The sequence below is a fragment of the Eschrichtius robustus genome, chromosome 6 (assembly GCF_028021215.1).
Source record: "Eschrichtius robustus isolate mEscRob2 chromosome 6, mEscRob2.pri, whole genome shotgun sequence".
NCBI lineage: Eukaryota > Metazoa > Chordata > Mammalia > Artiodactyla > Eschrichtiidae > Eschrichtius > Eschrichtius robustus.
The window spans coordinates 76732130-76755894 of record NC_090829.1 but is presented as its reverse complement, the minus strand read 5'-3'; the positions used below and the strand labels follow the sequence as shown (position 1 = coordinate 76755894).

Here is a 23765-nt window from a genome sequence, read left to right as displayed (position 1 = left end):
CCCAGTCCCTCTTTCATGCCACTTCCTTGCAGAAGACACACCAGAGTGCCCTGCAGGTACAGCAGAAAGCTGAGGCGCTGCTCCAGGCTGGCCACTACGACGCGGACGCCATCCGGGAATGTGCTGAGAAGGTGGCCCTCCACTGGCAGCAGCTTATGCTGAAGATGGAAGACCGGCTGAAACTGGTCAACGCCTCAGTGGCCTTTTACAAAACTTCCGAGCAGGTGAGGGAAAGGGCTGTGGAATGTGTGGGGCTGAGACTGACGGAGGACTGTTTCCTGCCTCACACTGCAAATCTGCAGGATCTACCTCAGCAAGAAGCCACTCCTCTCAGTACTAGCCTTTGAGAGTAGAAGAATGATTTGTGGAAACACCACGGTTTGCTTCCTTATGATCCTTTCCATTAGAGGAGTGGACTGTGTGATTTGTTTCTTACAGATTTCTCAACCTCACAGGATTTCGGTGTTGAAGTAGAAACTGGGTAGGTGTAGGCTGAGTGCCAAGTTTGAGTGGTGTACCAGTTAGCTCTTGCCACAATAATGCTGTGTAACAGATCACCCCACAACCCCGCAGTATAAAACAATAAGCACATATTTTTTGCTTAAGTATCCGGTGTTCAGATGATCTTGGCTGAGCTTGGTAGAACTAGGCTCCAAGCTGCAGGTTGGGTCTGAATCTGTTCCTATATTTCTCCTCCTTCTTGACCAGCAGCTACCTGAGGCATATGTCTGGTGAAAAGCAGGAGTGCAAGAACCCAAAATCTACTGTGCAAGTGCATTTCAAGTCTGCTTGTGTCACATGCATGGCAGTATATGCCTCCTGTGAAGGTTGGGAGAGGAGAGTGACAATTTGCTGAACACAGTCTAATTTACCACAATCAGGCACTATGCACTGCTTGAAAAACATACAGCTCTTTCATTTATGGGGTTCCCAGTCTCATAAGGAAACACAGCTTTCTGTCATTGGAGAACTGTGAGCCTAACTGCTAGGATGGTGCAGCTGTGGGAGAAAAGGTAGGAGATACCTACAGCAGGGCCGTAAAAATGCAAACCCATTACTAGTACATCTGTACAGCAATATGTGCAAGGGATAAGAGGATTTTTAAATGATTTGGGTGCTGTTAGGGGACTCTTTCCATGAAACAGAGGTTTAAGACAGGAGTAATTTTATTCAGTATAAAATAATTTCCTCATTCAAATCACTCCCTGGTAGAAATATAGAAACATTCTCCTCTGGGTGACTTACAGGGACCATGGGAAAGTCTATCTCAGAGCAAACGTAACATGCCTGTCAGAGGACCCTGCAGCCAGTATTTATCTTCAAACCTTCTCTCAGTCCTCCTTTCAGTGTTTCAGAGAGATGATGCCTTTGATGGCCTCGGAAGTGGGAGCAGCAAACTAACGAGATAAAGAGCTTCTCCAGTTGATCTGTAAATTCAGCACATTCCAATCACACCCCAGCAAGCTTTTTTTTTTTTTTAATAGAAATCGATAGGCTGATTCTAAGATTTACACGGAAATGCAAAGAGACTAAAATAGCCAAAACAGTCTTGAAAAGGAAGAACAAAGTTGAAGGAGTTACACTACCTGATTTTAAGACTTACCCTAAAGCTGCAGTGGTCAAGACAGGATGGCATTGGTGTAAGAATAGACACAGTTGAACAGAGTAGAGGTTCCAGAAGTAGACCCACATATATACAGTCAGTTGATTTTTGAGAAAGCAATTCAATAAGTAAAGTCTTTTTAACAAATGGTGCTAGACAACTGAATATCCATATGAAAAAAATGAGGCTTAACCCCTGTCTAATATCATATACAGATTTTAATTTGAGATGGTTCAAGATTCTGAAGGGGACAAAGCACTAGATTGAGTCAGGAAGTTTGACCCTGAACTGACCTTACCAAAGGTCACTCTATCTCTCTAGATTTCTGTTTCTTCACCTATTAAATTAAAGGACTTATGCTGGATAATCTTTCCATTTCCTCTAGCTCCCAAATTGATTGGTTTTAAGTCCAATACTGTCATGGGACAGGTGTCAAGTACTTGTTTTCTTAAAGTTTTTGTGTGTGTATAATCTGTTTTCTCTCAAGATGTGAGCCTCCTGCATGTTTTCAGGCCTTGCAACAAGAGAGGTGTGTGGTGCTAAAGAAACCAGCTGGAGTTCAGGGATAGGCCTCCTCATGACATGGGAAGCATGTTGGCTATGGGGGTGTTCTGCCCGGGACATCTTTCAGCTTATTTTTCAGCTCAGTTCATAACTCAAAAGGCATCTTATCCAATGCCATGTCCTTCACCAAAAGAGATGCCTTTCTCAGACAGAGGAGGCCAAGGGTAGTTAGAGCTGCTCTCCCCTGCTGCCACAGACTATTGAAGGAAAGTATAGGAATGAGTTTCTATTTTCTGCATCCTTAAGCCCTGACACTAGGCTGCCCTGGGTCTCCTACTGATGCGCTCAACCTAACTTTCCCTCTAAGCCCCATTTGAAATGCTTTTGGTCTTTTGAGTTCCTCTATAAGGTCACTTAGAGCATGGCCTCTCAGCATTTTTAGAACTGAAAAACCATCTTAACTATCTTTTAGGTCAACCCAAATTTGTTATCCCTCTGAAGGAAATGTGCATTTTATAATAGCTGGCCTGGAGATGTCATTGCCTTATAGTAGTACCTTGAAACACTTTTGCTGGAATATTTTTCCCCAGGGAGGGAAAAGGTAACATTCATTTATGGCCCATAAGTCACACAACATAGGCAACTTCCTCCTTTACCTCTACTTGAGGCTACTTCCTGTAGGGCAAGGACAGATAGTTGGGCAACCCAGTTATCTTCTTCAAACCTCTTTCTCCTGTGCTACCTAATTCATAGATGTATCATAAGGTTATAGCAATATAATATATAAAAACACTTTGAAACCCCCCAAATTACTAGTTTCTCTTCCGTTCTTGCTCTGCATACTATCCCTAGGTGATGTCATCAACCCCTATAGCTTCAGCCTTCAACCATCAGAAGATAATTCCAAAATCCATATCTCGGTAGTCATCTGTCTCCCAAGCTCCAGACGCTGGATTCTCACTGCCTCCTGGACTTCTCTTAGATGTCTCAGGGGCACTGTGCACCTAAGTCTACAAATTAGATTTTGAATGAAAAATGTCACTTCTGTAGGGGTCTCTTAGCTAAAGGTCCTCATAAGATAGGACCTTTAAATGATGAATTTACTAAGTTTTTCCTCCATGATTCATTAGGTCTGTAGTGTCCTGGAGAGCTTAGAGCAAGAATACCGGAGAGATGAGGACTGGTGTGGTGGACGAGATAAATTGGGGCCAGCAGCAGAGATCGACCACGTCATTCCACTCATCAGTAAACATTTGGAACAAAAGGAGGCCTTTCTTAAGGTCAGAGCACATTGTCATCCAAGGTCTGGGACTTTAGCCTTGTTTTTGACCTGCTGTCTCACTCTTCCCATCGCCTCCACCTCCTCCTCCTTTCTGTCTCTGTCTCTCTGTCTCTCTCTCTCTCACTGCTTCATGTGGGCTTCCTATACCCCTCTGTTTTCTAGCTTCTTATCTAAAGGGGGCATTTGTAGAGGGGATATTGGCTAGTTAATTTGAAAAGTTGAAAGGTTACACTTCAAACATTCTTTATTTCTCTCAGCACTTTTTTGTATAATTAGGCAATTAGGATGCTTCATTTCTACTGGTGCCATGTACAAATATCCTGATATCCCATTGATGTTAACTGAGAAAAACACCTACTTTCATTTTGTTATGTTTTATCTATAAAAATATTTTAATTGAAATATATAAGCCTAGATAGAAAACTATTAAAATACATCTTTTATAAATGGATGATGCAAAATTTAGGGCAAGAGTTAAAGAAATACATTTAGACATCTTATTTATTTATCCGTCTAACGATTACCAATTACCAATGAATGTAACACTGTTTATTGTGCTGTATGAAGAGAGAGATACCTTATTTTGTTTGTTTTGGTTTTAAAAGAGCCTTAGCTTCCCAGAGAGGAAGCACAGTCCTGCTCTGAACAGCTTTCAGCTGGTGTGGGAAGTTCTCCTAAGCCTCTTTCCTCCTGCCTTTGATCTTCTCTCTGACAGAGCCTTCAGTGTTAAAACTTATCTAAAGGCTCCATTTTTCTCTCAAATTCCCTGCTTTCATGTTCTGCTTCCTTTCAGGTTTCTGAAAGCACAAAAGAGAATTTTTATACCCTGACATGTTGCCACTGATTTTCTACAGTTCTGTAATTAACTGCCTTTCTTTTATTAGGGATTTTCTCTACTTGACCACCTCTTTAAGTTTTATTTTTATTCTTTTTTAAAGATGACCTCTCCCTGCCCTTCTCCCATCTATCTGGTATCTGTACCCACATTTGATCCGAACTCTTAGTAATCAGCTCTTACTAATAAGATTAAATAGAAATTCTTCCATACAGGGCTTAAGATGATTTTAAAACTCTTCCCTATGACAAAACGAAGTTTAAAACAAAACGATTTATGTAGGGCATGCCAGATATTTTAAATAGAAGTGTAAAGGTATGTCTTCATAAAATTAAATGTTTCTTTTGAAGAAGGAAAAAAGAAAATGTTCTGATGTTTTCCATATATGCCTAAAACCATAGTTGAAAAACTCCTTATTGTTGTGGGAATTACAAGCCCAATGGACAGAAGATTGAGCTCTCCATGTGCATACATTAGCTGATCTATTTTGGATTCCTTAGCTTTGGACCACTGTCCAGCTGTTAAATTCATGGGCCTCAGAGTGGAAGGACCCACTAGCAGTCTTTTACCACAGCTCCCAGAAGCCATTGTTGGGAATGCAACATTTGAAATAATTTTTTTACCATATGATTTGTAGAATCAGATGCTAAGTATAAAGACGTTTAAAAGTTAACAGTCTTGTCTAGAGATAATTTAATTCTGAAAACTGTGGATTGAAAATTAATGGACTAGCATGTATTACCTCTACCATCAGGAAAAATAACTGCTTTTTAAAGAAATTCAGAAAATCTCTTGTCTTGAGAGAAACTAGAAGTACTCTGTCAGTAGACCTAGATTCTAGCCCTGACTTGCTTCATGACTCCTGCCCTTGCTGGGCCTGGATTGGGTACAATAGCATGGGACAGACCTGTCCTCTCTGCTACCCACCACTCTTGTGAGTCTTAAGGGCGTGGTACAATGGCTCTTACCCCTTTACATGACTGATATTTCCCAGCAATAGGATCTTTATTCGTCTCATTGAGGCAGGGGTGGGTTTGATGGACAAATATGTTTCTAAAATGTGGGTAATTGCCATTTAGATTTGGAACATACGGTTAATAGGTTTGATCACTAAATTTGCTTTCTCAAGTCTAAATTAAGCTAATGTTGAAGTGGCTTACACCAGTGGTCATATACGAGGCATTCTGGTGGCAGAGGGAAACCAACCTGAGAGTCACTCTCAGGTGGTCACGCTGAATCAACACGTAGTAGTCAAAGGGTGGCTGATTTCTGGTTTTGTCTGTGATGGAAAGGGGAGAGGCACAGGGAGCTTTTCTTTACTCGACAAAGGAGTGAGTGAGTCTCCTGCACTGGAACTGGAGTATTCCCCAGGGCTCTGCTCACCCAGAGCCCCAGAAGCCTCATCACCAGCACCCCTTCTCCAGTGTCTTAGGTCACGTGCCCCTACCAGACTGGGACTTATGTGTGGGGCTTCACACCTTGTCTCTCTCAGGCCTGCACCCTGGCACGGCGGAATGCTGAGGTCTTTCTCAAGTACATCCACAGGAACAATGTCAGCATGCCCAGTGCCGCCAGCCACACCCGAGGACCCGAGCAGCAAGTGAAAGGTCAGTGCAAGCCCTGCCAGCCTCGAGCCACTTCAGCTGCATGGACCAGAGCCTGGGTACCTGGTCTTCATGTGACCTGGTCCTCCTCCTTGGATAAGAAAAAGTGTGATGTGGGATGGTGTGGGTGGTGGCGATTCAACATACATCAAGATTTGGAATGGAAAAATGACTATAAAATTTCCCCAGAGCTTTTGCATTTATCTTAAGAGTTTAGAACAACGCTAGTAGAATTTTCTGAAATGACAGATGATCTCTATGTATCTACACTGTGCAGTACATGGCCGCTAGTCAACCCCAGAGACCAAAGCTAGGGAGGGAAGTGACACTGATTTGGAGTGAGGAGTGGGGACAGGCTTGACAAGCTGCAGAGCAGACAGAGGGAAGCTCTGACCTCCTCTGGGAAGGGCCTCTCTCCTGCTCAAGAAACTCAGGAGGTGCGAAGATCAGAGGCCACTGGGAAGAATTAAACTTAGTAATCAAAGATCCCTACAGAGAAGAGGGAAGCAGCATTCCTTTTCCAGATGTGCCACCCTGTTTGCAGCCGAGGGGCCCCGTGGGTGGCTCGCATTATGTCACCTTCCCCTTCCTGCAGATTCTTCAAAGCCTGTGTTCTGATGTCCAAGTGCAGGTGGCAGCTTGGGTGAGGCCAGCTGCCGGCTGAGAGCGCACACGCCCCGCCCCCGCCCCAGTGTGCCCGGAGTGGCAGCCCCCCAGGGTGAGCAGGTTGTGCCGCACCTTCGTGGGCGCCAGGGCAGGGTTTGCCCAAGGGAAAGTTTACCAGATGGGGCACAAATGAAACCTGAAACTCATTAGGATTTTCGCCTGAGCTGGATTGATTCTCTCAGCCACCACAGAGGGACCTCAGTGAACAAAACTCTGACTAGGAGACAAAAAGAGTAAAGGAAACACAGGTTCTCACTGTCTTTGCCCAATTGAAGCTTCTACCTGAGCAGGGACCTACAATCTCTCCTATATCCATTTCCCTTCCACCTGCTGCCTGGACCCAAAGCCAGTGCCACTTATTTTAAGTTTTTGTTACAGGAGCAATTATTGCTGCATAACAACCCCTGAAATTCAGTGGCCTACAACTATAAGCATTTATCATTCAATGACTGTGTTGGCTTGGGGACCAGCTGCCTTGGCTGGGCTCAGTGATGCGGTTCTGCTTGAGGCTGCAGGTCTGGCTGGCTTGGCCCCTTCACTGCAGGGTGGGTTCTTGTCTGCTCCATGTGGATTAATTCTGGGACTTTGGTTGAAGGGGCAGCGGTTACCCAGGAGAACTTCTTATAGAGGTGATGGCAGAGGTTTAAGGGGCAAGCTCAAGTGCACAAGCACACTTCAAGCCCCTACTTGTGTCCTATCTATTAACAGCCCATTTGCCAAAGAAAGTCATGTGACTGAGCCTGAGTTCGGGGGTGAGGAAAGTACACTTTGTCTCTTTGGGGAGGAACTAAAAAGCTACATAATAAGGGCAGAGATATAGGGAGAGGTGAATAATAGGGACCATAAAAGCTCTCAGCCTAAGAGAGGAGAGACAGATTCTGTCCTTAGAGAGCCAAACTTCCATAGGGCATTAAAAGTACACAAAATCAACAAAAACTTCTAAGTACAAGCACTGCAGTTTGGGCTGTGCCTTTTTTATAGAGCACAATAACTTGTGCTTTACAGCCCCAGTAACTCGGTAGACCAAGGTGGCTAAGGACCCAGGCTCTTAAGTCAAATAGCTCTACCCCTTTATCTGACTGACCCTGCTTGAGTTTCCTATCCTCTCTAAGCCTCAGTTTCTTCATCTGTAAAATGGAGATAATAGTGGTCCATGCATCCTGAGGTACTGTGAAAATACGTACCTGCCACATAGTGAGTACTGAATAAGTGTTAACTTTCCATAGCATCATTATTGTGTATTTTATTAGTATCTAATATAGTTAGCAGGAAGCAGGAGGCAAACAATACAAAATAAATTTTATTGCTTCAAGCTTAGAACATACTATTAGACACTTCAGAAATCCATCCACATAACCAGCTGCTTCTGGAACAACAGAAGTAGAGAGAGGGAGGGACATGACATGGACAAACAGCTCCCATGGCCACCGTGGTGCCCCATGCCTTGTACACATCCTCGCACTCACCTTCATTAGAGATGACGTGAGAACAGCTTTTAGCTTTTCTTATGATCGGTCCCAACCAGCACGGAAGTTTGGGCCTAGAGACATGATTCCGTGATGACATGATTCCAACATAGCTTCCCTAGGCCCATAATTCAGAGGTTTTAAAATTGAGGTTGTGCTGTTGAAGTGCTAAGTGCACAGCCCCTTGTACGGGACAGAGCTTGTGGCAAGTGACACGGCTATCCATGCCGTTACCCCAGTCCTCACGCCGGTCCCCTCTGGCCCTCTCCTAGGACCCCTCAAGAGTGGCTGGTGTTCCTGTCAAGTCCGTTCACTCTCCGCAGGCTCCCAGGCGCCAGTTGTGTTAGCTATTATTTTCAGCACCGATAATTCCCAAGGTCTCTTATCATCAAGGACTAGCTTTGGCGTGAAGAGGATCAGAGTCACTTTTAAGTCACCCTGGGGACATCCTCTTCCCCCCTTCATTGATGGAACGTCATCAACAGGCCTCCCCCAGTCTCCCTGATCTCTGGGAAATCCTCTCTGAACCACACTTTTGCTCCCTTGCTTCTGGTGCTGGATCAGTCCGATGGGGAGACTTGAAGGTCTCAGTTACCTGGCACCTGGGAGCAGGGCTGAAGCAGCCGGTCAGATTTGCTCAGGACCTTCCTGTGACCAGCGTCTGTCTCTCTGCCCTGCAGCCATCCTGAGTGAGCTCTTACAGAGGGAGAATCGTGTCCTGCACTTCTGGACCTTGAAGAAGCGGCGGTTAGACCAGTGCCAGCAATACGTGGTGTTTGAGCGAAGCGCCAAGCAGGTATGTTCAGAGCTTTCCCTGGCGTTGCCTCAGTTCTGGGGACCATACAGAGGCCTAGATGACCAAGACTTGGGACAGTCCTGAAGAAGGTCATAGGAGCAGGCAGAGTAGAGGTGGGAGGTGGGGATGAAAAGAAGAAAGCATCCTTGCGCTGACCAGCCGTTCAGCCTTCACCAGGCACTCTGTTCAGAGCCTGGTACCAGGAGTTGGGAGGAGCCGCTGGGGGCAGATTGCTCTAACTCATAGATGACACTGGGCCTGGCCTAGAAGAGTCCCCAGTCTAATGGACAAGACACTCTCTTTGCTGGTGGGTTGTTCTAGGTCTAACAGGGGAGGGCTCTTTCATAAAATCAACTTGCAAGCTACATACTGATTGAATCGTGCCAGCATTTCCTAGGTCCATCATGCTGTCCCAAACCACAAACCTTCACATCAGAGCATGGCATGTTTTCCTACTAACAGCTGGCTTTTGGGGCACTGAATGGGTTGTTTCCTCCTACAGGCGCTAGACTGGATCCAAGAAACAGGTGAATATTACCTCTCAACACATACCTCCACGGGGGAGACTGCAGAGGAGACTCAGGAGCTGCTGAAGGAATATGGGGAGTTCAGGGTGCCTGCCAAGGTAGGAAGCATCCCGGAGCCCTCCCCTTCCACCCAGCGCTCCCCAGTCTGGCCAATTTCACATTGCGGGAGGGAGAACAGCCTCTGTACACAGAAATGCTGGACTGCAGAGGCAAGGTGGGGGGACACACAGGTAGGATTGTCTCCTTTGAGACCTGAACATCCAAAGAGATGGAGCTGTTGGTAGAGCCTCTGTACGCAGGAACTCAACGCCTGTACGCTGTGCTTCCAAATGGCACTCATCTTCGTGCTCCAGATTCTGGAATCTGCTGTATTCTTTCAGACCAAATAAGGCAAAGGAATGTATTCATGTGAAATGCACGTCGTGTGGGAATATCAGCCACATATTCTTGAAATTTGAATGGCTTGGGAAGTCCACCTTTTGGGAAAGGCCAGCGGCTATGGGTGGGTTCACAAAGCAGGTTCCGGAGCTGACTACTTCCCTCTGGCCTCGCCCTGCAAATGAGCCAGACTGAGGTCTCTGGGGAGCAAAACATGCACTGGTGCACGTACCGCACACCCCCACACCCCCATTCGCACCGAGGTGGAGAATGAAAATAATATAATAGAAGGAAATCTCACTTTCATCTGTTTTCCCAGCCAGGATTTGATCTGAGGACCCTTGGCTTTGAGTGAAAGCTGATGTCTCAGTTCCCTCTTTGTAGCATCCTTGTCCCTCACACTGGGCTCCCTGCCATGGAGGACCATCCTTGGCATCACTTCCACATAGGGCAGATGCTATTCCCAGGATGAGAGGAGCTTTTGTGAGAGTCAGCGGGGGGAACATATTAATGCCTACCTTATCCAGAGATCCCTCTGACACTGCAGCAAATTTCTCTCTAATCTGCTGCAACAAAATTGGGCCCTTAGCCTCCTTCCTGAGCTGGTATTTCAGAAGTGGTTATCCACTTTGTGAATCCTGCACTCTGAACTCTTGATAGTGGGGAGCCTTCCCCCTGCACACTTGTGAGCTCTTGGGCCTTTTCACCCAATGTGAAAAACTGTCATTTCAGATAAGAGATTCATTTCAATACCAGCTAGAGCAGACAGTGCCCAGGAGGTGGCAGACTCACAGAACCCTTTTCAAATCCAAATGAAAATGGGTTTGAATTACCCACTTTGCGCCTATCTGCCCCTCTCCAAATAGGGTCAACAACGAACCACTAAGAGGCTGAATAGTATCAGATCCACTGGTGATCCTACTCACGTAGAATGGATCACAGCAGATACCCAGAACTTCCTAGGATCAGAGTCTCTCCATCACCAAAGTGGAAATGTGGAGAGTCATTCAGTCAAATTTAATTCATCCTTCCTTTACAATCTTCCTGTCTTTCTCTTTTCTATTCACATTGTTGTCACCCTAATTGGGTTCCATGCTTTTGGCCTTTCCTTCCTTCCAACCCATCCTGCCCTTCATTGGCGTTCATCTTTAAAACACTACTTTGGTCAGATTACCACCTAGCTCAAGAGCTTTAATGATTCTGCAGTGCCTTTAGGCAACACTCAACAATGTCTACAACTGTGCCACCTTACCACTGCCACTGTATCTTCAGTTAATGTGTTTATGCAGATTTTATGCTCCAGCTGAATGCATATTATTTTCTTACCCTCCAAGAGATACATCATTTATTTTCTTGCCTCTGTATCTTTTCTATACTATTTCCCTGCCTAGAATATCCTTCCCTTCCATCTAGTTTGTACTTTTTAAGAAGACCCCACCTTCCCACTTCAGTGCCTCCTCCTCTGTGTCCCTGCCTACAAGCCGGATACAATCGGCCTATCCCTGCACTGCAGACATTGTCTGTGCAGCCCTTAAGGCACCTGGCCTGGACCGTCCTGTCCTCCGCAGCGTTACCTCCTGTATGAGCCTGCAAGATCCCAAAGGACAAGAACCATGCTTCATTCATGTGCCTAACTATATCTTATGCATTGAAGGGAGGCTACAGATATTTGAGAACATAAGAGAAAAAGAAGTTTGGGTAGATTTCAACAACGCTTCCTCCCCAAACCTCTATTTAATATGATTCTTTTACTTTGACTCTCTCTCTGTTCTCTCTTCCTCTTAACTATTTCTCTTAATGGGATTTCATCCTCCCATCTATCATTTCCAAGTTTCAGGGCTATTTGTTATGGGAATATCTACAAGATAACGAATCCAGCTGGGGACCTTCTGATGAAAGGCAGTAGCCTCGGCCCCACCACAGTCCCACTTACCAGAAGCAAACCTCTTTTAACCAGCCATCTTTGGTTTTAATCTTTATAACCAATAAAGTGAATTTGAAATGGAAACCAAATTGACCTTAAACCACACGACAGTAAGTATGGTGGCCCTCATGATTGAACAGAGCAATAGAGTATACTGAGTATATTGATTTACTATACTCTGTTCCAAAGAAACAGATCAAGTAGAAGAAACACTGAATATAAAAAGGTACTTTCTATGTAGCAATACACAAATGTGAGAATAAAAATAAGATAAAGAGAATTTGGATGAGGATAAGATTTTCTTGTTGTGGTGTGCTGTGGACAATCCAGTTAGAAGAATGCAAATGATATTTTCCTATTGTAGGTTTCAAAATTTATAAGGAGTCAAGATAAGATACATGGTGATAGGAAAGCTTAATCATCTTGACATCTGGAAGAACTCTATTTCTTCTAATAGCAAAACTCTTTAGATTCTTCTGTTTTCCATTTTTTACAATTCAGTAGTTTTTCATACGTTCACAAGGTTGTGCAGCCATCGCCACTATCTAGTTCCGGAATATATCATCCCTCCCCAAAATAAACCCCATACACATCAGCAGTCACTCCCCTTTTCCCCTCCCCTCAGCCCCTGGCAACCACTAATCTACTTTCTATCTCTATGAGTTTGCCTGTTCTGGACACTTCATGTAAACGGAATCATGGAATCATATAATATGTGGTCTTTTATGTCTGGCTTCTTTCACTTAGAGTGTTTTCAAGATTCATCCATGTTGTAGCAGTACTTCATCGGTACTTCATTCCTTTCTGTGACTGGATAATACTCCACTGTATGGATAAACCACATTTTGTTATACATTCATCAGTTGATGGACATTTGGATTGTTTCCAGTTTTGGGCTACTGTGAATAATGTTGCTGTGAACATTTGTGTACAAGTTTTGGTGTGAACATATGTTTTCAGTTCTCTTAGGTATATACCTGAGAGTGGAATGGCTGGGTCAGGTGGTGACTCTATACTTAACTTTTTGAGGAAATGCCAAACTGTTTCCCAAAGCGCATACACCATTTTCCATTTCCACCGGTGGTGTATATGAGTTCTGACTACTCTACACCCTCTCCAACACTGGTTATCGTCTGTCTTTTTTATATAACCATGCTAGCGGGTGTGAAGTGCTATCTCATTGTGGTTTTTATTTACATTTCTCAATGAGTAATGATGTTGAGAAAACCCTTTTCTAAACTGATAATTTTAACTCTGAAAGTAAAAGAAGCTATGAGATAAACTGGACTAGATTCTTCTTAACAAAAGAGAATTAAGTGATAATGAAAGTGACTGGAGCTTTAGCTGAACTAAATTATGTCTTTGAATTCAGACAGCCAGGAAAGGGGACACTGGGCTTGTCAGAGAGGCGCTTTCTACGAGAAAAGTAGAATCTAAACAGTTCAGATGAAAGATGGGCATGTTTCTGTTTCTGAGACTCTTAAGAGGAATGAACATAGCTCACTTTGCAAGGTTTAGTTTTTCATATTTAACAACAAAATCTTTCTCCTGTGGGATGAATATGAAGATATATCTCAAGGAATGGTTTTCCCACTCAGGGAGCACAATAATTCCATACCCCCAAAGAATATATCAATAAGTACAAGGCAGATCAGCAATGAAAGGCCAATTGGATGCTTATAATTAGATTATGGGAATATATCAAGAAGGCTAAATTTTAAAGACTTGTCAGATTTTCAAGAGCTACCAAAAGGGCTTTTTACAAACTATATTCGGAGTAAGGTGCTCTGATTAGGGGAAGATGATATAATATTAACTGATCAAAAGAAGGAAGGAAGAGAAAAAATGAGAAAAATAGAACTACTGAACCCTTATTTTTAACCTCTGTCTTTTCCAGCAGATAACATAGAATTGAAAATGAAAAGGCAAAATATACACTAGGGAACACAAGAATCCCAAGATAAGTGAGATATGTTCTAAATTTCCAGGCCCAAGTGAATTATATTCCCCAAAAGCTCCCTTTGTCCACAAGATCATGTCCATACTCCTGAACCTAACATGCAAGCACCTCTACAATCTGACCCCCACTTTATCAGTCTGTATGAGTTACTCTTCTTGGTGGCAAGATTTGAGTTTCAAGCTGGCTTAAGTTTAGAAGGGGAAAAGATTTTGTATGGCTGTATGTGGAAATAAAGAAGACAGAAGCTGTGCGGCTGGACCTCGAAGGAGCCCAGGAAAAGCTGAATGACTCAGCCCAATGGGAAGAACAAGACACGTGGCATAGTCTCACCTCTGGAGATGAAAACTGGGATGTCACCCGAGACCAGGGCAGTTCCAGCAGCCATGTTTCCGGGTCAGCTCATCTCAGGAGATCAGGCATACATGACTACCACCGCTGTGATTCAGCTTCCCTTCTCTCCTCTGCTATTTGCTTTCACTTCTGCTCTGCAACCAGCCACCCAGTTCCCTGTCTCTACAGTTCACATCCCCAGAAAAACCACCTTGATTGACCCAGCATGTTGCCCCTGTCCCTGTTTAGTCAGAGCTTCTAGGCCAGGACACCTTGGAAGTCACTGGCTGCATACTGATGGGCTGCCCTCGTGGGGCAAGTTTTACCTCTGATCTCATCAGCGGTAGCCAGGCATGGGGCGGGTCGCGCTCTGCCACCATAGTCACCCACATACAAGAAATCACTTCAGACTGCTCTCAGTAGGGGCCATGGGCATGGTTGGGGTCAAATCTTTTCATCTAATTCTTCCCAGTGTAAACCTTCAACTCTTGCTGGTCTAATTTTACTCACCTCCAAGCACAATAATTACACACTCATCCATTTACTCAACATTATTATTATTATGGTATACATCGTAGACATTGGAGCTACAAATGAATAAGATCACACTCATCTCTTAGAAGCGCATGGTCTAATGAAGGAGACATAAATAACTCAGCGTGATACACGCTGAAGTAGCAGCACGTGTGTGGTACTGTGGGAACACTGGGAAGGGCATCTCCCACTCGGCTTGTGGGGAGGAGGAGAGGTGAGGGAGGGCCATTGAGGTGAAAGCAGGGGTGAGGAGGAGCCACTCATCACATTGTGGGGGGCAGGTGAGGTTTATTTAACATGGCTGGAATTTCGGGGCCACGGAGAGCAGTGGAGACGGTCACGTGGGCAGGTGAGGCCACGTGGGGAAGAGCTTGTCTGCGCTGCCAGTTTCACTGTCTGTCTGCTCCCCCTGGGTCCCACACATACCTGGAATGCTCTTGCTCACAAGCCACTATCCCTGTTGACTCTGAATCAGTTTTGATGTTTTAGGATATCATTTCCTCTGATAGGAAATTATAGGGCTGCTCTGGTAGGACTGCTGCTACCAATTGGCTATAAACCCCCATCTCGTGCTCAAGTCTCCTTACCAAGAGCAGAGAATAAATACGTGTTTCCAAGATTTTATATGAAGATGGATTTCTTGATTATAGCTACAAAAATTAATCACTGTTTTAAGTAAATGACAAACCTAAGAAAAATTGTTTCCCGGGTTAGGGAGGAAGCCCTAAATGCAAGAAATAGAAGTCCTTGGAATACCAGGTATCTTGTATTAACCGAGTCCCAGCGCCATTATTCTTTGCCTTTTCGTTGCTAAGGAGGTGTTTCTCCTGTCCTCATATCCACCTTCTTTCCTTCACACCAAAGCTCTTCTGGCCCCTTATCTCCCAGCCCTGGGGACCAGCCCACTGTGCTGAGGTAGGAGAGGCTCGAAGGTGTTGAGTGAGTTGCTGGAGGGCGGGAGCCCTGGCCGTGCGGAACCAAGTCCTCTCTGCTTGCCTCTCCGGCCAGAAGCTTCCCTCTGGCAGTTCTTGAGAGGGTCAGTCTCTCGTGGGAGGGGCTGTGGGTGAGCCTGGAGAGGCAAGGGTGAGGGTGGTGGCATAAAGAAAGAAAGGCTCTTCTGTCTGTTCCGCGCTTGCTCCAGTGATTTTCTGTCTCAGTTTCCCTCAATTACCCGGATCGTAGCATGATCCAAACCTTGTACCTACTTTCCCCCAGTCCAAAAGATAAAAGATTACTTCTCAGAATATTATGTAAATATTCTTCCCTTTCTCTTAAAATCTATCAGGTTTTCCTGATAGATGTTAGAGTTTCAAAACCCAAACTGAGGATAAAAGGTGAGCAAGCGTTTGCTTGTTTGAATAGCCCTTCCGTTTCCATATCTTACCCAGCACAGGTCCTGCCTCCCCCATGACACCTTTTCTGCCCCTGCCAGCCCACCTTCATATTTTTCCTGTTTTAAAATTCCTGCAGTGTTAACTATACATATTTCTTATTTTGACATTCAATTACATAATGCCCTGAGTTATTGAACTACTCTGTGTGAAAATCTTGTCCCTCTAGGGATATAAACAGTCTGGTGGAAATCTCTTTTTCTTCTTTTGTTTACCCCCCAGGTCTTTCCCCACAGCCCTCTGCACAGTGGTGTCGACAGAGTAGATGTTGAACACACTCTTGTTAGAAATGAAATTGACCCACGTCAGGGCTCCACCTCACTTAGCCCTGTGATGGACACTAGCTTCGTTCACTCTTCTCTCTCTCTCTCTCTCTCTCTCTCTCTCTCAAGGAAACTAAAAACAAGATCCTGGTGGTGAAAGGGACAGAGTTTACTCTTAAATCTGCTGGTTAGATTTCTGTAGATCCTGGCTGTGCCAACTCACCTGACGCTTAGAAAGCCTTCTTCAGGCCAGTAGAGTAAAGGGAGAGAACTAGAAACTATGGACCAGAGGCAAACAAACGGCTCTATCACTTACAGGTTGTATGAACTTGGACAAGCCCTAAGCCTCTCTAAGCCTCAGCCTTTTCAATCTGTGTTTCAAAGAGACCCATACCGCCTCCCTCCACCTGCCTCCTAGGGATGCTTTAAGACTCAAACGAGTCTCAGATGTAACATGAACATACTCTGTAAACTGATAAAGTGCTATATTAATGAAAGAGATTCTTACATCAATAATCATACTGGCTAACATTTATTGCTTACTGAGTTCTTACTGTGAACACTGTGTTCCAGACACATCCTACGTTGTCAACTCATGTAATGCTCACAGCAACCCTACAATATAGATACTATTATGATCCCTATTTTGCAGATGAAGGAACTGAGGCACAGAGGGTTTCAGTAGTTTGCTCAAGCCCTCCCAGCCAGTAAGTGACAGCACTGGGATATAAACGGAGGCAGTCTGGCTCTGGGGTATCTATGGCTTCTGTGAAGAAGGAAAGAGGGCTGGAGTGAAGGGCCATGATAGTAAAGGTAAGCTAGTAACTTACGACCATCTTTTGGGGCAGCAAACAAAGGAGAAGGTGAAACTCCTGATTCAGCTGGCCGATAGCTTTGTGGAAAAAGGCCACATTCATGCCACAGAGATCAGGAAATGGGTGACCACGGTGGACAAGCATTACAGAGACTTCTCCTTGAGGATGGGAAAGTACCGGTACTCTCTGGAGAAAGCCCTTGGAGTCAACACAGAGGTAGGTGTGGGGTTGCCCAGCTGGGACATCCTCCTTTCTTACCTCCGTCAGTACTGCTGTTCATTGCCGTGGAGGGAAGCTGGGTTTGCAGAGGAATCTTCCTGAGCTGTTGACCCCTAGAGCACTTGCCTTGTGTTGTCTTTCTCCTGGAGGGACTGGATCTTGCTGAGCCATTGGCTTCCAGCTCCCCATGACTGGTGCTATATACAGTGCAAAATTGGCTGGCCATGGGTAGGGCCTGTGGCTACAGAACAGAGTTTTTCTGTGTGTAGAGTTAACTGTTGACTTTGAGGATTAAACCCTTTATCTTGGCTTCATCAGTACTGTCTTCCACCCAATTATGTTAATCAGCAAATGATTAGAGTCCTCAGTATGTATAATAGTGCTCTTTCAAGAATAAGGTATGCAATTTGTATAAAGTCTATCTGACATTTCAACTGAAAAGAAGTACTATTTGCCAGGAAGCAAAGGAAGACTGACTTTTAATCTCTTCTTTATAATAGGGGTCATTAACCTATGAATTAAGAGCTAAATACAGACTGGCAATTTAATCCTAGGATTTCTAATTCTTAAATCTTTAAATAGGCTCATACTCTGAAACAGAGCAGACTAGAGAATAAAGTGGTCAAACCACAAAGATTGGGGGAATTAACATCTCCCCCAGGCTTTAACCTGTGAGATTTTTTTCCTAGAGGTTTTTTTCTATATAAATACCAAACAGTGGTTGAAATAAGCATGGATGGGCAATTAGAAAATTCAGTAATTGTTCTATCATTTAGCTTTCTATTTCCAAGGGAAGTTGCTTGTTTAAATAAAAATATTTACTTTTATTATTTTCCCTTGACAAATGAAAGTTTTATATCTTTTTACATTTCTGTTTCACATCTGTTATAATGGTTAATCATCAGTCTTGGACCTGTGTGTGTGTGTGTGTGTGTGTGTGTGTGTGTGTGTGTGTGTGTGTGTGTGTATAGATCTAATCAGGCCCAACGTCCTTGAGGAAATATGACACTAATTATCAAATGTGTACATTCTTTTTCTTTGTTGTGGATATTATCCCTGAGCATTTGACCTGAATATTTTATACTTTTCTTATTTGAAAAAAAAAATTATCCCATGAAGAAGAGTGCTTGTGGGTAGCAGTTGGTGGGATTCCCCATCTTCTCATCCTTCTCCGTTATATCTTTCTCTGTTCTTCCCTTCCCCCACCTCCACCAACTCTGGTGAGTTGCTTTCCCAAAACATCTCCAAGGTGACCTCTGCGATCTCTCTGTGTGTAGGATAACAAGGACCTAGAGCTGGATATCATCCCAGCAAGCCTTTCAGATCGTGAGGTCAAGCTCCGGGACGCCAACCATGAGGTCAATGAAGAGAAGCGGAAATCAGCCCGGAAGAAAGAGTATGTGGGGGGTTGGGCGTGAGACGGTTCCACCAACTGGAAGGCTCCTCATGGCTATGCTTGGTTTTCACTGCCACCCGTCCCTTTAGACAGCTTGCTGTGTCCCCATGACCACCTACAGAGGTTGGAATGGGCAGACATAATGCTTCCACCCACATTTCACACTAACCAAGAACTTTAGGGCATTGGACAGAAGAAACAATGAACCATGTCAACCTTACAAACCGTGTCTTGATCACTCTGCTTTCTTTATATCAGTGTTACAAAGCTACACATAGCCAGAGATATGCAAGGGCTTTATGAAGAGTATTTTGACATTCCTTTTGGGTAATGCTGGAAAAAAATGGTGTGTTCTAAGATTAAGAAGGCCTCTGTAGTTGATTTTATCAAAATAAAGTAGGACTATAGGTCCCTTGGAACTGAAGAAACTCAAGCTGGTCTGTGAAGTCAGAGCATATGTTCCATCTGGGCTGCTGTAAGAAAGTATGACGAATCAAGTGCTTTAAACAACAGAAATGTATTGTCTCACAGTTCTGGAGGCTGGAAGTCTGAAATCAAGTTGTTGGCTGGGTTGATTCCTTCTGAGGGCTGGGAGGGAAGGCTCTGCTCCAGGCCTTTCTCCCTGCCTTACAGATGGCCATCTTCGTGTTCACATGACGTCCGCCCTTAATACAGGCCTGTGTCGACTTCCCCCCATTTTAAGGATACCAGTCATTTTGGAGTGGGGGCCCACCCTACTCCAGTATGACCTCATCTTAAATTGCATCTGCAATGACTCTGTTTCTAAATAAGGTCACATTGTGAGGTACTGGGGGTTGGGACCCAACATATACATTTTGGGGGAGACACAATTCAACCCATAGCAGAGAGGGAAATGAGGAGACAACACGTGGCCAGATCTTCCTGCTGGGCTGTCTCTGAGACACCAAATAGCCAGAGGATGGTAAAGGGTGGGTGGAAAGTAAAACAAAATCGGGTAGAGGGTAGTGGAGCTAAATTATGAAGAAAAACAGGAAAAACTGCAGGAAGCAGATGGAGAAAAAGGGAGAAGGTAGAGGCATGCCAGAACCCAAGGCTGTAAAATCAAAGACAATTTTTCAAAGCAAGTGGGATTACGTTCCTTCTGATCTTCCTTCTTTCCTTGTTTACCAAGCACTTACAGTGTACTAGGAACTTTGCTTATAGGATCTTGTTTAATCCTTGCAGCAGCCCTGTGTGATCAGCTGTTTTATAAGTAAGGAGTCTGAGGCTTGGAGAAGCAAGTCCTGCCTCTAGGAAATGACAGTCATAATTCAATTCCTGGTTGTCTGACTTCAAAGCTCATGGACTTTCCACTCTACCAATAGAGCAAGACTAGCAAGAGAGTGGCTCATTAACTCCTGCAAAAGGCAATTTTCTAAATCAATAATTTAATAGAAAGGCCACTGCTAGAACAAAGTTTTGCTTTAAGGAAAATCCCACCAAGATAAAGGTTCAGGAAAAGATGCTGCTCATTTTAATATTTCTTCTGAAATCTCCAACAGGGGACACTCGGGATAATCTTTCTCAAAATTTTTATGTGATGGAACACCTTGTAAATAGGGATTCTCATTATGAAGTTCCATGAAAAAATGACATGGAAAATCTAAGATAAATATATAAAAATATATTTTGTGCTAAACTAGATATTATTGCATATCACATGCCAGCTAGGAAGCACCATTTCTAAAACAAATTTGTCAAAGAAAGAAAGTGACGTAGGTACACTACAGTGAAGCCATGCATCATGAGTTGAACACCCGCACAGGTACATTGTGTTGTTTAGGGGTCCAAGGAGGAAGGAGCCTTCCCCTTGCATATGTGTAGCACAGCTTCTCTTTTTGGGAGAGCGAAGAGTAGTCACTTAATATCATTAGCTTGTGCTGTACTTGGGATCACATGCTCAGCCTCATGCACATCAGTTTGTGATGTAAAATAACCCCATTAGAAGCCAGAGGTCAGCACACTATGGCCTACAAGCCACAACTGGTCCACCACCTGTTTTATATAGTCTGTAAGCTAAAAATTATTTTTTATATTTTTAAATGGTTGAGAACTATCAAAACAAGACGAATATTTTGTGACCTGAAAATTAGATGAAATTCTTTTCTGTTCATAAATAGTTTTATTGGAACACAGCCGGACTTACTTTTTTAACATATTGTGTGTGGCTTCTTTCACACACAACAGCAAAGCTGAGTGGTTGTGACAGAGACTGAATGGCCCACAAGTAGTTATTCTCTGGCTCTTTACAGAAAAAGTTTGCTAACCCCCAGTCTCGGCGGTGGTGTCTTGGGCATCTGTTTCTGGCTTTTAAACCTGGTTTAACCTGTGGGACTGTCAACTGTTTTGGTGTAAGTCAGCAGTTCTACTCAGCAGGAATCATCATTCTGGGAGCTACAGTAAGAGAAACATAGGAAGCTGAGTTGGTGTCTAGTTGGTGAGAATGAGTGTGAGTGGCACTACAAGCTTATGTGCACACACACACACACAGATGTGCAACTGAGAGCACACACATATCAGCACAGAATCAAAACATGGTAGAACTGGGGGGGGAAAAGGGGAAGAGAGTATGGAACTAGCTGAGCACAAACATGCTGAAGGGACACAGAGCAAATGTTCAGAGTGAGAGGGACTCAGAGGGAGAGATGCATATTGGTAAAGTAGAGAAATAGGACATTCAAGAATGTCATAAATGCTGGGGTGGGGGCAGTGAAGTTTGAAGGAAGCGAGGTATTACATCTCTAACCAACTAAAAGCCCATTCGCTTCCTTCTAGATTCATTATGGCGGAACTGCTTCAGACAGAGAAGGCTTATGTGAGGGACTTACACGAGTGCTTGGAGGTAAGTCTTGCGGTCATCAGTTCTCAGCTGTATTAGAAACCGACATCCTTGCCACATCAAGTCCTGGAGAGGAGCTCAGTACTCTGTCTTCTCCCAGAGCTTGAAGAATAAAAAACCAACCAGAGGACATCTTTCTCCCAGAGTCAATAATAATTGCATGGGAGTTTAAAGTGCTTTGGAAAGAAACTTTTCTCAGACTGGAACTAGGCCCAGCAAAAAAAAAAAGCATATAACACACTTGAATTCAAAATAAAATCTATGACACAGTCAATGAACTTAAGTTGAGTCTAAAAATCTGCATCCTCCCCCCCGCACACAGTCAAACTCAAACACATTTAATAAATTAGAAGACTGTGGAGTTTGTGTTCTTGCTAAAGTCTGGGATGTGAATTTCCCTAGCAACAGTTCACAATAATGGAACATTCAGGTTTTCTTTCTTTCCATTCTGCTTATTTACCATCTCACTTTTTAGGCTCTACATGGATTCCCAGTCTGAGCCTTACCCCACAGGTTTGAAGCCCTGTTTGTTTTGTGTGTATTTCACGTGGCAGTGCTTGCCAGTGACGGAACTGTTGCTGTCTTACAGACCTACCTGTGGGAAATGACCAGTGGTGTGGAGGAGATCCCCCCTGGGATCCTTAATAAGGAGCATATCATCTTTGGCAACATCCAGGAGATCTACGATTTTCATAACAAGTAGGTTGGCGGAGCGTTTCAGTGGAGCACACTCAGGGCCATAAATACCCAACAGCAGGGCTTTCCCAACAAGTGGACCAAAGCTGAGTGGGAAATCTTGCCTGGTAAAGTATCGCCCATTAAATTTTCTAAGTCAGTGGCTGTCAGACTTCTTTCTCACTCACGCTTCTTTCTCTGCAATGGTCCAGAATTCCTAGTGGAGGGTGAAATCAAGTATTCAGCAGTGTCTCTCCCCAGTGTCCTGAGGGACCTACCTGCCAACGTCTTCAGACCCAATCAGAATGATAGCCAGGCCTTGAGGAAGTAAAAGTAGCTTCTGCTCATTAAAACTGTGGGGAATCCTGACATTAGAATTCATCTGAGGCTAACCGTCCTACTCTGTGGGCCTTAGGTTTCAAATTCCACTGAAGTTTTCTTTCAACCTAAATACTCCCTCCATCCTTAACTACCTCATCTTCCCCACCCTCAACCAATACAACAACAGATAGATAGATAGATAGATAGATAGATAGATAGATAGATAGATAGATAAATAGATAATCAAACTAACTATCTAATGGAACATATTTCTTGACAGCTTATAGGGGAGAACATCAATCAGCCCTCTATGTTTTGTCGAAATCAGTAGAATCATAGAGCCCTAAAACCTCACAATTCATTTTTTCCAGCTCCCAACTTGATTTAAATCTCTTTCCCACAGCATACTAAACATGTTCCATCATTAACAGAGGGTCAGCAAGAACATTGGTTGATAAGTTACATAACCAGGTTATGGAAAGAATTCAGTTTCCAAAGTACAAATAGAGGAAACCTCAAGACACGAGAAATAATGTTGACATAAAGTCCTAGCGCTCTCTCAGGACCCTGTTGCAGAGAAGGGTTGAGGTAGAGATTCAGTGTTGTAGGATACAGTCTGGAGGAAGTCCTAGGGTCAGGCTAGTCAAGGCTTTGACTGAATTAAACAGTCATGCTGAAGATGAAACTGCCAGCTCGGAGAGGTCCTGGGGAGGCAGTGGGCACCGGTGTAGCAGCCCCCCTGAGGCAAGACTCTAAAACAGCACCGCGCCATCAAGCTCTGTGCAGTGATGGAAATGTTCCGTGTCTGTGCTGTCCAATACAGTAGCCACTGGTCATGTGTGCCTAGTGAACACTTAAAATGTGACTATTGTTACTGAAAACTGCATTTTCAACTTTGTTTAATAAATATAGGTGGCAAGTGGCTACCATACTGCACAGCCCAGCTCTAGAAAATGAGACCTCAGTGTGGCCCTTTGCTAAGAATGACTAAGAGGTAAGAGTTGGGCATAAAAGGATCCTGAATTCTGAAAGGTCTAAAGAAGGGGTGGAGAGTCACTCCTCTCTTGTCCTCTCCTGATAATTAATCCCCTGTAATGTCATCAAATGGCATTAGTTTAAGGAGAATGTAAAATATATAGCTCCCCTGTCAGATTATGAAAGCAGTAAGCTCCAGGGTGAAATTACCTTCTGACTTTCTGGAGTACTTGATAACAAGTTCCCAGTCTTTTTTTTTAATCCAAATTTTAACACTCTCTATATGGTTTGTCTGGAAATCTCCAGACATAGAAATATTCTCTCCTCATGTCTATTTAATAAGATCCCAATAAAACCATCTTGACCATTGACTCCAAATTCCATCATCTGAACTCAGCTGAGTATTATCCCGTCTCCCCAGGATATCTGGGAAGACATCGG

The 23765-nt window shown here is 44.0% G+C and overlaps 1 protein-coding gene across 4 annotated transcripts in view; it reads left to right on the top strand.

The window, feature by feature from the left end:
• LOC137766390 (kalirin) overlaps positions 1 to 23765 on the top strand; it is a 469434-nt gene that overhangs the window by 388882 nt on the left and 56787 nt on the right. For all 4 annotated transcript variants that reach the window (XM_068546591.1, XM_068546590.1, XM_068546593.1 and 1 more), the window contains exons 17-25: positions 33 to 224; positions 3238 to 3387; positions 5717 to 5831; positions 8641 to 8756; positions 9259 to 9381; positions 16912 to 17094; positions 18375 to 18493; positions 21290 to 21356; positions 21943 to 22052. In XM_068546591.1, coding sequence (XP_068402692.1) covers positions 33 to 224; positions 3238 to 3387; positions 5717 to 5831; positions 8641 to 8756; positions 9259 to 9381; positions 16912 to 17094; positions 18375 to 18493; positions 21290 to 21356; positions 21943 to 22052 — 1175 coding nt within the window. The remainder of the gene's footprint in view (positions 1 to 32; positions 225 to 3237; positions 3388 to 5716; positions 5832 to 8640; positions 8757 to 9258; positions 9382 to 16911; positions 17095 to 18374; positions 18494 to 21289; positions 21357 to 21942; positions 22053 to 23765) is intronic.